We start from the raw sequence: 13,859 nt of genomic DNA, 5'->3' as shown, positions 1-13,859 counted from the left end.
GAAAACAACACTAAAAACACATCAACTCATTAACCAGGTTGAGCACAACTCACACCTTTCTGAGGATGTTACTTTCTGTACTTCCTACCTGGCAGGAATCAATCAGGCCAATCCCTCACTCTCATATTTTCTTCTGAATTAGGTGGGAAAACAAAAGTGAATCTTTATACTTCCTCACTCACAGTCTCCTAAAGCATTTTTATTTCCATTATCTCACCTAGTCCTTATATTAATCCTGTGAAAAAAATGGGGCATGGATTTTATCCTTCTTCTATACAGAAGGATGCTGACTCATGGCCATGCAACTGCTAAGCACCAGAAGCAGGATTCAACTTCCAGGTTCCATGTCCAAATCCTGGGTTCTTTCCACTTCATTATCATTTATCCTGGACTATGTGAAGAGTAAAATCAGTATTTGAAGCTAAAAATTGGAGTTTTCATCAGTCAATACCTTGGCCTCCTCTGCTGACCAAAAAGAAAATGAATTACAATCATAGATATACCTTATTCTGTTAGACTATTACTGCATTGTTATCTTTTCTATGAAACCAAATGGATACCATCCACAGAGATGCACAGAGAGTGAGGGAAGGGCAGAGAGAGAGGGAGAAAGAGAGAGAATCCCAAGCAGGCTCCACACTGTCAGCACAGGGCCCAACATGGGGCTTGAACTCACAATCCATGAGATCATGACCTGAGCTGAAGAAAAGAGATGATTAACTGACTGAGCCACCCAAGCACCCTTTTCTCTTTTTTTAAAGTAAGCTTTATGCCCAACATGGGGCTTGAACTCACCACCCCGAGACCAAGAGTCACATACTCTACTAAATGAGCCAGCCAGGCACCTCCTAACAAAGAGATTTCTGATTAAACATGGCAAATCAACTCCAAAAATGACCTCCTCTCCTTCCCTAAATCCACTAAAATAACAATAAAGGGAAAAAAGACATATAAATCCACAAAGACAATAGGAGAGAAAAACTTAATAGACACGAGATTCCAATAAACTTTTATTTGTTTATTTTTTGAGAGAGAGAGAATGCATGAGCGAGAGAGGGCAGAGAGGGAGAGGAACAAAGGATCTGAAGCAGGCTCTGTGCTAAGAGCAGACAGCCCGATGTGGGGCTTGCACTTACAAACCACAAAATCATGACCTGAGCCAAAGTCAGATGCTTAATCAACTGAGCCACCCAGGCACCCCTCCAACAAACTTTTAAAGTAAACTTTTGCCAAGGAGATAACAGAGGAAAAGTGGGATCTGACCTGCAGATGGAATGTACAACATAAGTGCCCATAAAGGGGACACCAATGAGAATTAAACTGATTTGCCCCTTGCAGCCCCCAAAAGATCCAGCTTCTGGAAGTGCTATTTACATAAAAGATTGGGCTGAGGCACGGAACTAAAATCTGAGAAAGTATTACAAGTCTATATACAGACTAGTCCCCATTCCCTCCACACTCCAAAAGCAGCCAAGTGACTCCTCCCCACACATACCAGAACTCAGCAGGTTTATTCCCTAGAACACTGAATAGGCATGGCTCTAGATTAGAATACATCAGACACAGTGATGGCAGGGGAGAGATACAGCCTCTTTCTCTTGCCTTGCTTTCAGGATGTCAGAAGCTAGAGATAAACCCTCCAGATAGGAGCCTGGAGGATTCTTTTCTGGAGATACCAAATGACTCCAGAGAATAGACTTACAGATGCTGAGATGTAGAGATCCTCCAATAAGAAGGCTGACTTGTTGACAAATTATTCTGGAGTGAAGCCAGTGGTTTGCTAAAGCCAGCTGAGAGGAGCTCATAAAAGTCAATTAATTACATGCATTTCTTCACAATCTTTCATTCAGCAACATGTTGATAGCTTAAAATAGGGCATATTGGGAATATTTACACCACAGAAATTAGGAAACGCTAAAAATTAGGGCCTTTTCCTCCACCGAATTGGTTGCTAAACATTAACAGCACATTACTAGATGAAGCCAATCAGTAAATTCTGCTTCACATCAGCTCTTTAGTGGCTCAGTCTTTTTTTTTTTTTTTTTAATTTTTTTTAACGTTTATTTATTTTTGAGACAGAGAGAGACTGAGCATGAATGGGGGGAGGGTCAGAGAGAGGGAGACACAGAATCTGAAACAGGCTCCAGGCTCTGAGCTGTCACCACAGAGCCCGATGCGGCGCTTGAACTCACGGACCGAGAGATCATGACCTGAGCCGAAGTCGGCCGCTTAACTGACTGAGCCACCCAGGCGCCCCTTTAGTGGCTCAGTCTTTAAGAACAGATCGTCAAGAACACCAAACATGTGAAGGAAATCTCCAATACTAAAAAGAAAATAAACAAACCAAGGAGAAAAAAAGGGCCCAGGGGACACTAAGACAATGCAGGGAAAAGAAGAAAATGTCAAAAAATGGAATTCCTTGGGGGCACCTGGGTGGCTCAGTTGGTTAAGCATCCAACTTCAGCTCAGGTCATGATCTCATGGTTCATGGGTTCGAGCCCCGCATGGGGTCTGTGCTGACAGCTCAGAGCTTGGAGACTGCTTCAGATTCTGTGTCTCCCTCTCTCTCTGCCCCTCCCCTGTTCACACTGTCTCTGTCTCTCAAAAATAAACAAAATTTAACAAAATGTTTAAAAATAAACAAAATGTAAAAAAAAAAATTTTTTTTAAAAATGGAATTCCTTGTTAAGAAAGGTAAGAGAAGATATTACAACCATAAAATAAGAACAGAGTGGCTTGGGGAAAAAAAGGACCAATTAGAAGTGCCTGGCTGGCTCAGCTGGTGGAAGAGTATGACTCTTGATGTCAGGATTCTGCAAGCCCCACCTTGGGTGTAGAGATTACTTACAAAATAAAATCTTTTCTTTTTTTTTTTTAATTTTGTTTTTGAGAGAGAGAGAGAGAGAGAGAGAGAGAGCGCACAAGTTGGGGAGGGACAGAGAGAAAGGGAGACACAGAATCCAAAGCAGGCTCCAGGCTCCAAGATGTCAGCACAGAGCCCGACTTGGGGCTTGAACTCATGAACCGCGAGACCATGACCCGAACTGAAGTTGGATGCTTAACCAACTGAGCCACTCAGGTGCCCCCAAATAAAATCTTTAAGAAACAAACAAACAAAAAAAGGAAGAGTCAACAAGAAAACCTCATGAGAATTCTAATTTTTATAACAAAAAACCTTAAAACTTACAAAGTTTAGAAGATAAACTACGAAAAATCTCCCTAGCAAGTGGAACTTAGAATTATAAAGAAATAAAAATAGGAAATCAAAGACAAAAAACCCTAAGAGGACCAATGCAGAAGATTCAATATCCAACCAATTGTCATTACAGAATGAAAGAGCAAAAACAGAGAAGAAATTATCAAAAAACTAATATAAGAAAATGGAAGTCTCACACACTGCTGGTATGAATGTAAAAGGGTATATGTAGCACTTTGGAAAAACAATTACCACATGACTCTGCAACTTCACTCCTAAGTATATTATCAAGAAAAATGAAAACATATTTCCACATAAAACTTATGCATGAGTTTTAAAAAAACAAAATTTGCACATGAATGTTCATGCAACATTCATAATAACCAAAAAGTGGATACAACCCATCAACTGATGAATGGATAAACAATGGTATGTCCATACAACGGAATAGTATTCTGCCCTAAAAAGAGGTACTCATATCTGCTACAACATGGATGAACTTTAAAAACATTACACTAAGTGAAATAAGCCAGTCACAGACACCACATATTATATGACTCCATTTATCTGAAATGTCCAGAACAGGCAAATCTATAAAGACAGAAAGTAGATTAGTAGTTAGTTGCTTAAGGGCTGTGGGGGTTGGGAAAAAATGGGAGTGACTGCTAATAGCTGGGGGTTTCTTTTAGGGGTGATGAAAATGTTCTAAAAATGACAGTGTTGAGAGTTGTATAATTCTGTGAAAAGACTAACAACCACTGAACTGTAGATTTCAAATGAGTGAATTTTATGGTATATGAATTATATCTCAATAAAGCTGCTACCCCCTCAACCACTCCCCCATCCTCCCCACACACAAAGAGAGCAAGTATTTTTCCCTCTGGTTAAAAAAAATAAAAATGGAGTTATACTTTTTTTTATAATTTGTATTTCCTTTCCTTGTCATTACATACTCTTCAGCAAAGGCAAAACAAACTAATAACAAAAAACTCCAAACCCCAAAATATACAAAATCATCCCAGAATTGAGGCACTCAAGTCCCTAAAATAAAAGAAGGTTCCAGGAACCCAGCACAACAAATGAAAAAAGATATGCACTAAAGCTCATATGAAAATTCAGAATAGAAAAAAAGTAACATTCTAGGGGCACCTGGCTGGCTCAGTTGGTAGAGCATGCAACTCTTGATCTCAGGGTTGAGTTCAAGCCTCAGGTTGGGTATAGAGATTACTCAAAAAAGAAAATATTTAAAAAAAAAAAAAAAAAAAAGGGAAAAGAAAAAAGACTCTAAAAAACGAAAACTGGGATCAGAATGGCATAAGACCTTTCTGTTTTTCTTTTTTTTTCTCAAGTAGGCTCCATGCCGAACATGGGGCTTGAACTCACGACCCTGAGATCAAGAGTTGCACGAAGCACCCTGCATAAGATTTCTTAATAGATTTTCAAAGACAATGGAGCAATGCCTTTACAACTGAAAGGAAAAAAATGATTTCCATAATCAAATTCTAAACTCTTTCAAACCAAAAATTAAATGTGAAGTTAGAATGTAGATATTTTCAGACATTTACCTCTCATCTATCCTTCTTAGACAGTAATAAAAATGTGCTTTAACAAAAAGAGGGAATAAAGTAAGAAGAAGAGGATGTAGGATCTAGGAAACAAGAGATCCAAAGAGGAAAAAAAAAAAAAGAGCAAAAGGAAGACCCAGGAGAGGTTTGTTCAAGTGACCTAAAATTAATCAGACCAGAAGACGATGGAGGATTCTGGGAGTGAAATCTCCGAGTCGGGAAAGCAGGCGGGGGAGAGACTAAAATCTGCAGATTATTTTTCCATTTGGAAAAAACAATGTTGATAAAGTGTACACCAGAGGTGATAGCAGAAGTCGAATAAAAAAGGCACAAAAAAAACTAAATAAAAATGAGTCAATTATCAACTTTGTAAGTAGTACAAAACAGGACTTGGTTCAGTGGTGAACAATATTTACTTGGTCAGAATAATGTAAATACTGATTTCTGAGTTATCTAAAAGTTGTGACAAAACTATATTGGAAAAATGAGGGAAAGGGAAGCATGTATGGATGTGAGTGGTTTAACAAAATTCTATCAACAGACAGAAATCAAAGAATATCTGTTTCAGTATATTACTTAAAAATATGGAGGAATATTATAGAAACAACTAAAATTGTTGAAAGTGATTGCCTGTGAACAACAAACGAAGCCCTTTTTGCCAAGCAAAAGCAGCAGTAGCTGCTAGGTAGAAAGTGCTAGGCATTCTCCTAAGTGATTTGTACAAGTTATTCCAGGGAACCCTCACAATAACCCTGTGGGTAAATAATACCATACCCTGCCAACACAAGAGGAAACTGAGTCAAAAAGCGTACGTGACTTGTCCACAGCTACAGAACTGGTAAGCGGCAGAGCCAACGTTCAAATTCAGATTTGTCTGCCTCTAAAGAGCCAATATTCTGTATTAGCTCTCAGGGACACAGATTCTGGGGTTCCCAACCCCACCTTACCTCTTCCACATCTTCATCCAATTGCTCATTAGGATCCACTTCTCTGACTAAGTCTTGTAATTTCTTCTTGGTCAATACCTAAAGTTAATTGGGAGAAGATTTTTTCAGTAAGTATTAAGGGAGCAAAACACCTCATTACCCTGTAATGAAGAAAGGCTGTCACTGTGTTGGGTTTAGTTTCTACTTTCCAAAAGTCAGCAGTCTGGCCTACAAGACTTGTATTCTACAAAACTGTACTCTCAAGACAGAAGTAGCCCAGGGAAAGGCCACAAGAGCAGTGTGGCCGAGAGGCCAACACCTGTCAGTTTATTTCTGCTTCATCTCTTTCTCACTATGCCTTACCTTCCCTCTACATTAAATAATTTGCAATTTTCTGACCATCACAACTTGTATGTGCCTCTGTTGCTTTTGGACGTGCTCTTCTACCCTTCTTCCTATCTGCTCAATCTATGGTGCCTTCTTTCTGCTTTTCCTAGCCCACCCAGGTAAAAGGAACCACTTCCTCCTTTGGCCTCTACTAGACTCTGTGCACCCTTCTATCATTGTATGTAGTTGTAAACTTGCTTGTTTCTTTCTTTTTTTTTAATGTTTATTTATTTTTGACAGAGACAGAGTGTGAGCAGGGAAGGGGCAGAGAGAGAGAGGGAGACACAGAATCCAAAGCAGGCCCAGGCTCTGAGCTGTCTGCACAGAGCCTAACACGGGGCTCAAACTCATGGACCCCAAGATCATGACCTGAGCCGAAGTCAGCTGCTCAACTGACTGAGCCACCCAGGCACCCCATAAACTTGCCTGTTTCAGACTTAGTAGGCTGAAAGCTCCCTGAGGGCAGGGACCATGTGTTCATCTCCATATAATATTTGTATAAGTGCGTACAACTGTGATCCCTTTTTCAGAGAGGAAATGTCATGTTACATATATATACCATTAAACAATAATCAAAAGACATACATTAAAATGCTAACCATAAATTGAGAATAAACTGAGGGTTGATGGGGAGTGGGAGGGAGGGGAAAGTGGGTGATGGGCATCGAGGAGGGCACCTATTGGGATGAGCACTGGGTGTTGTATGGAAACCAATATGACAATAAACTTCATATTAAAAAAAAATGCTAACCATAGTTATTTTGGGGTGATGGTAAAATTATGGGCTATTTATTCTTGTATTTCTAAAGTTTCTGTGATAAGCATGTATAATCTTGGAAATAAAGAAAAAAGCAACAAATTTTTAAAATACATATTTGTTCATGATTTCTCAGATCTATCCATTCTCCATTCTAACATTACCGCTACATCCAGCCTTTACTGCACATCTTGATTTACTACAGAAGTCTTAGACCTGGTCTTCCTCTCAGTCTGCCCCCTTTCCTACTTTTCTTATCCACTTACTACCAAGTTAATCCTCCTACGATATACTACTTTTATTATGTTACTTACTCTTCTATTAAATATTAAAAATAGACAATATTTGCAAAGATTGTCTAATGACTAAAAGTTCCAAAGGAAACTGACTAGTATATGCTCAGTTTATTCTGCCATAATCCAGCCTAAACTGTCTTACCTCCTGCTCTTCTCCAACAGACTCCACATTCAACACAAGCTGGCTTCCCAACTATCTGCCCAACCTTCCCCATTCACCTTTGCTGGTCCCTCCCCCTATTTTCTTGAAATGTCTCTCCCTCCTATTCCAGCCTACAAGGTTCAAGTTAAGAGATAATACTTATTTCTTATCTCTTGTGGGTCTGCAGAGCAGAATCAGAATCATGGGCAGAAAGTGGGGGGCAGATTTTAGAAGTACTGCAGAAAATTAATGGCAGCAGCTGAATGAACTAGAAGGAGAAAAGACTGGAGGCAGTGGTACTTAATTACAGGAATAATGAATAATGAATGCATTAGTTATTTTATTTAGCTATTTTATTTACCAATTATAAAGCATATATATATTTATACATAAAAATATAAAAACCTATCATAGGCAACATGTTGTGTTAGTGTGTGTATATGGATGTATGTAAATATACATCACACACATAAACGCTATAAACACTGATAAACATTGTACATGATAATTTCATAAAGAACTTCAGAAGTCCAAAGGACAGGGGTGTCTGGGTGGCTCAGATGGTTAAGTGTCTGACTCTTGGTTTTGGCTCAGGTCATGATCTCACGGTTCGTGAGTTCAAGCCTAAGCCTGTTTGGGATTCTTGCTCTCTCTCTTTGCCCCTCCTCTGCTCTCTCACTCTCTCTCAAAATAAACTAAAGATAAATAAATAAATAAATAAATAAATAAATAGTAAAACTCTTTAAATTTCTTTTAAATTTAAATTTTATTTTTCAGAGAGAGAGTGTAAGCAAGGAAGGCGCAGACAGAGAGGGAGACAGAGGATCCAAAGTGGGCCCTGTGCTGACAGCAGCTATCCCGACGCAGGGCTCTAACGCATGGCAAGATCACGACCTGAGCCAAATTTGGACACTCAACCCACCGAGATACCCAGGCGCCCCCCAAGAAACCTATTTAAAAAAAATAGGGTGACTGGGTGGCTCAGTGGGTTAAGCGTCCGACTTCGGCTCAGGTCGTGATCTCACAGCTTGTGAGTTTGAGTCCCATGTCGGGCTCTGTGCTGACAGTTCAGAGCCTGGAGCCTGCTTCACATTCTGTGTCTCCCTCTCTCTCTCTCTGCCCCTTCCCTGCTCACACACACTCTCTCTCTCAACAATAAACAACAACAAAAAAAAAAATTAGAAAAAATAAATAAATAAATAAAGAAGTCCAAAGGAGGGAAAAGACCTTTTCCAGCTAAAAGGAAGAAGCAGCATCTGAGATAGACATCTCCCAAAGCATTACTGGTTCAAATAACAGATAAGAGGTACCTATAAAGAACAAAAAATAAGAAATGATACCTGATTATTTTCAGGGCTGAGACGCCCTCCTGTCCCAGGAGTGCCTGGTATCTTTACCACTGTAGTGCTATTGGCCATGGAGCCTTGTGGAGGAGTGCTGGCTGGTTCCGGTTTTATGGATGAGAAATTGGAGAGGTTGATTAGGGCTGAGGGGCCAAACTGGTTCATAATCTGCCGAGCTTTGGACTTCAGCTCATAGAGCTTATCAAGATCCTGTTTCTTTTTGGAGCTGTGAGGACCAAGGCCAATCAACTGTAGAAGGAAAACAAGAGAATTAGCTCCAGAAACATCTTTAATAAAGGGTAAGTTTTGAAAGTAAACTTATATAAAGTCTCTTGGACTTGAAGGGTCTTTAGGATTTCTGGGATAGTGACGATGTGATACCTGCACATTAAAAATGGACGGAATGAGGAATGTTCATTGCTCTCACCTCATATTTAGAAACTATCTTTTCTCTAAAATCTAAATGAAATAGTCCACAAAATTAAATAAGTAAATGAAATGAGAAATCTTACGTACAAAAATAAACTAGAATGAGTAAGACATTTTTGAAGACTTCGTAAAAATAGAATACTTGGTTAAGTACTAAATGTGTTATTTTTCAACAGCAAATAATGTTAAATTCAAATAAATCATGGCACAATCACATACTTAAAACCAGTCACAAAACTTCAGAAAACAGATTAGTTCATTTTGGCACTTCAAAACATGCTTAAATCTATGTCAGGGCTATGTCTAATCAACACGATTTTTAGCAACTGTTAAAAGTAAGCTGTTCTTTGTCATCAAGAGCAAATTTTCTTTGAGTGTTAGCAATCTTTAAGTACATGCAGAGTCCCTAGCCTGGAGTAGCCAAGACTCCTAAATTTTAAAGCCATGAGGTAGACTCTGTGGACAGCAGCTTTGGTGTCATCAAGATCAGAAGCACATTCACCAAATTCCGTCAACAGCGGCCTCAACGAGCTTACTTACAGCTATCTGAGTGTCTAGATCTTTAATTACATCAGCAACAGCTGTGAGCCCGGTGAACTGAGAGGCAGCCATTTTCAAAAGCTACCTGTAAATGAACAACTGGCATCAAGCACCACTCTTGCCACAGAACCATTTCAGTTGCGTGGCTGGCACATCTTCACGGGCCAGAATCCAAGCAAACTGGATGTGGAGAAACGCATCCATATTCCTGTCTCCTTATTCTTACTCATTACCAAGAGAAATATCTCCATCTCTTTCATACGCAGCTTTTAAAATTAATGAAGATTATAGTAATATAAATTCTCTTCTAATGAAACGGATGTTCTAGCGTTAGGGATAAACTAGCAGCATATGGAAACTTCATTGGCCAAATTGTGAAACTTGAACTTGCAGGAATCATGGCAGTGGTTATCAGAACGTGGTGAAGCTTAGCAACCTAAATGAGCATCTATACGTGTGAACTCTTGCCCCAGTTGCTGAGTTCCTCCCCAACAAACTGCCTAACTTTCTAACACGAGAAATCACCTTTCCTGGTTTACCCTTAAGAAAAGCAACTAACTATGCACTGGTTAAGTGACCAAGAGAAACCTGGCCAAGAGTCAGCTGAGGGGGACAGCAGAGCATCAAGATCACTTGTTTGTTTTTAACCGTATGCAGTCCATGCCTCCTTCCCCTTACCCACAAATGGTACCAACAGAAGAATCAGGAGAGGGAAAGATTGAGAATGTGGTTAATAGTTGTTCTGTAATGTTATAAAAACAAACTATTTACCCACAGCAAGTTTTATGAAAGAGACTTATTAAAGATTATCAGTATGCTCACCACACTGAACATATTATACCCTTCAAATAACATTCCCATAACCTTCAAGGGACTTCCCAAAGAGTACTGGGTATTGCTCAAAATAAGTAGAAGACTTTTTTTGTAATAGAGATTTCTGCATAATGGGAATTTCTATAATAAGACCTGTAGACAAGAACACAATCTACACAGCACCAAATATGAATAATCATATGTCAAGTTTGGAATTAACATTAAGGAATAGCTCCAATGACTATTAATGAAATAAGTTGTTTTAATGAAATAAGGGGAATCCATACAATATAAGAAACATCAAAGTTTCTCCCTAAGAAACTAGACTGCAGTTTACTGTATTGTTTTGTTGAGAAGCAAACATTACTTCTGCATTTTCAATAATTCTGGTGAGCTATTTCTTCCATTAAAACAAAACAAAACAAAGCAGATGATAACCACTCATTACCAGACTGACACTGCCCATAGTTTCCTAGACTATTCCTTTATTTGGTTGGATTTAAAACACCATATTTGGATGGGTGATGATTACATGGATTTACACAATGTCAAAGTCATCACACTGAATATTTAAGATCTGTGCATTTTATTGTATATACAAATTATAACACTATTAAGGACAGGAAACCAAATCACCCAACCCCCACCCAAATAAATAAAGGATTGCACTCTTAGACATTTATCCCAGAAAAATAAAAACTTGTGTTCCCACACAAACCTATATTCTCATGTTCATAGCATATATCAATAAGGAAAAGATAGATTATTGAATGCATGGTGGTATATGAGTACATCTGGAAAAAATCTGGTTTCATGTTTAAAATTTAAATATTTGACCCATCTGGAATGAGGGGGGGTATATATATATTCCTCCCTTCATACACTCTTTTATTGCAGACGGATCAAATATTTAAATCTTAAATATAAAATGAATTATCTTAAATGTTAAATATAAAATACTAGAATATAGGAGATTTAAAAAATATTCAGGAATATAACCCTCTCACTTTATTAAAAAAAAACTAACCCAAAATGGATCGTATACTTTAATAATATCAAATGTACAACTATAATACTTTTAGAAAAAACAGGAGAAAATCTTTGGGCTCTAGCTAGACAAGAGTTCTTAGACTTGACACTAAATGCAATCAATAAAAGGAAATATTTCTAAATTGGCCTTCATCAAATTAAAAATGTTTCCTATGTGAAAGCCTACGTAGAAAGGATGAAAAGACAAGCTACAGACGAGGAGAAAGTATTTACAAACTACATATCCAACAAAAGACTAGTATCTATAAAGTATAAAGAATTCTCAAAACTCAGCACGTCTTTTTTTTTTTTTTAACTAATTCAATTACAAAATGCACAGAAGACCTGACCAGATATTTCACCAAAGTCATACAGATGGCAAACGAAGCACAAGAAAAGGTATTCAACGTCATTAGTCATTAAAGAAAGGCAAATTAAAACTGCAGTAAGATGAAACTACACACCTAGAAGTATGCCTAAAATAAAAAATAGTGATAGCGCCAAATACTGACAAGGATGCAGAGAAAATGGATCACTAGCACATTGCAAGTGGGAATGTAAACAGTACAGCCACTCTAAAACGGTTTGCAGTTTCTTAAAAAATCTAAGGATATACTGTCACAGAGAAGCCTAAAGAGACATGAAGACAAATGGAAAAACTAAGATCTGAGTAAATGATGGACTTCAGTTAATAATACTGTATTAATATTGGCTCATTAGTTTTAACAAATGCACCATACTAATGTAAGATGTTGCTATGGAGAAACTGGGTGTATGGAAACCCTATTACCTTCCCAATTTTTCTGTAAATCTCAACTGTTCTAAATTTTTTCTTAACGTTTATTCATTTTTGAGAGACAGAGCACAAGTGGGGGAGGAGCACAGAGAAAAAAGGAGACACAGGATCCGAAGCAGGTACCAGGCTCTGAGCTGTCAGCACAGAGCCTGACGTGGGGCTCGAACTCATGAACCACGAGATTATGACCTGAGCCAAAGTTGGATGCTTACCCCAATGAGCCACCCAGGTGCCCCTAAAACTGTTCTAAGAAATAGTTTATTAAAAAACTAGGGGTGCCTGGGTGGCTCAGTCGGGTAAGCATCTGACTCTGTATCTCAGCTCAGGTCATGATCTCATGGTTCATGAGATGAAGCCCTGAGATGGGGTCTGTGTTGACGTTGCAAAGCTTGCTTGGGATTCTTTCAATCCCTCTCTCTGTACCCCTCTCCTGCTCTTGTGCATGCACGTGTGTATGTGTGAGTATGTGTGTGTCTTTCTCTCTCTCTCAAAATAAATAATCATTTAAAAAAATAAAGTAAAAAAAAAAAAAACTAGAAAAAAAAAAGGGGGGGAGGGGGTGCCTGGCTGGCTCAGCAGGTAGAGCATGCGACTCTTAATCTCAGGGTCAGAGTTCAAGTCCTACATTGGGTGTCAAGCCTACTCTAAAAAGAAAAAAGGGGAAAAAAGAACAAACCATTAATACACAAAACAACAGGGATGAATCTCAAAAAATATTTAAGCAAAAAAAAAAAAAAAAAATCCAGTCTCAAAAGAAATACTCTATGATTCCATTTATTTAATTTTTAAATTTGTATTTCATTAAAAAAATTTTTTTTATGTTTTTATTTTTGCAGGAGAGAGAAACAGAGCATGAGAGGGGGAGGAGCAGACAGAGAGGGAGACACAGAATCTGAAGCAGGCTCCAGGCTCTGAGCTGTCAGCACAGAACCCAACACAGGGCTAGCTAGCACTCACAAACTGTGAGATCATGACCTGAGCCGAAGTCGGACGCTCAATCGACTGAGCCACCCAGGCACCCCGTATTTGTATTTCATTTTTAAAGTTTATTCATTTTGAGGGGGGCTGCAGAGAGAATGGGAGGAGAGAGAATCTCTCAACTTGGGGCTCAATTCCATGAACCATGAGATTATGATCTGAGCCAAAATCAAGAGAGTCCAACGTTTAACTGATTGCACCACCCAGGCACCCCTGATTCCATTTATATGAAATTCTAACCTCTAATGATCTAAAAACTAAACTCTAGCAATAGATGGGGCAGAGACTGAACACGGGTATGGGGGAAGTTTGTGAGGTAGATATAAATGTTCTATATCTTGAGGGGGGTAATGCTTACACAGCTGCATACATTTCTGAAAACCCATCAAACTAAATACTTACAATGTGCATTTTATTGTACACAAATTATACCTCAATAAAGTCGGCTCAGAAAAAAAAAAAAAACTCTTAATATGCAACTATTACACGACCCAACAATTGAAGTCCTAGGCATTTATCCTAGAGAAATGAGAACTTATGTTCACACCAAAACCTTTACATGAATATTCATAGTAGCCTTATTTGTAATAGTCAAAAACTGCAATCAGCTCAGGTGTCTCTCAAGAAGTGAATGGTTAAACAAACTGGTATATCCAGATCAT

General features: G+C 38.5%; 1 protein-coding gene across 3 annotated transcripts in view; it reads right to left on the bottom strand.

Moving 5' to 3' along the window:
* Window positions 1–13,859, bottom strand: part of TAF12 (TATA-box binding protein associated factor 12) — a 32,906-nt gene that overhangs the window by 8,226 nt on the left and 10,821 nt on the right. For 2 of the 3 annotated variants that reach the window (XM_078452156.2, XM_078452155.2), the window contains exons 2-3: window positions 8,610–8,861; window positions 5,709–5,786 (exon numbers count right to left, since the gene is read on the bottom strand). In XM_078452156.2, the coding sequence (XP_078308282.1) occupies window positions 5,709–5,786; window positions 8,610–8,777 (246 nt within the window). In that variant the 5' untranslated portion in view covers window positions 8,778–8,861. Of the gene's footprint in view, window positions 1–5,708; window positions 5,787–8,609; window positions 8,862–9,581; window positions 9,667–13,859 lie in introns of all 3 variants that reach the window. The other variant, XM_060624761.3, reaches the window with a different exon arrangement.

This window comes from Panthera onca, chromosome C1, assembly GCF_046562875.1.
Source record: "Panthera onca isolate mPanOnc1 chromosome C1, mPanOnc1 haplotype 2, whole genome shotgun sequence".
In the NCBI taxonomy this organism is placed as follows: domain Eukaryota; kingdom Metazoa; phylum Chordata; class Mammalia; order Carnivora; family Felidae; genus Panthera; species Panthera onca.
This window is presented reverse-complemented; position numbering and strand designations above follow the sequence as displayed.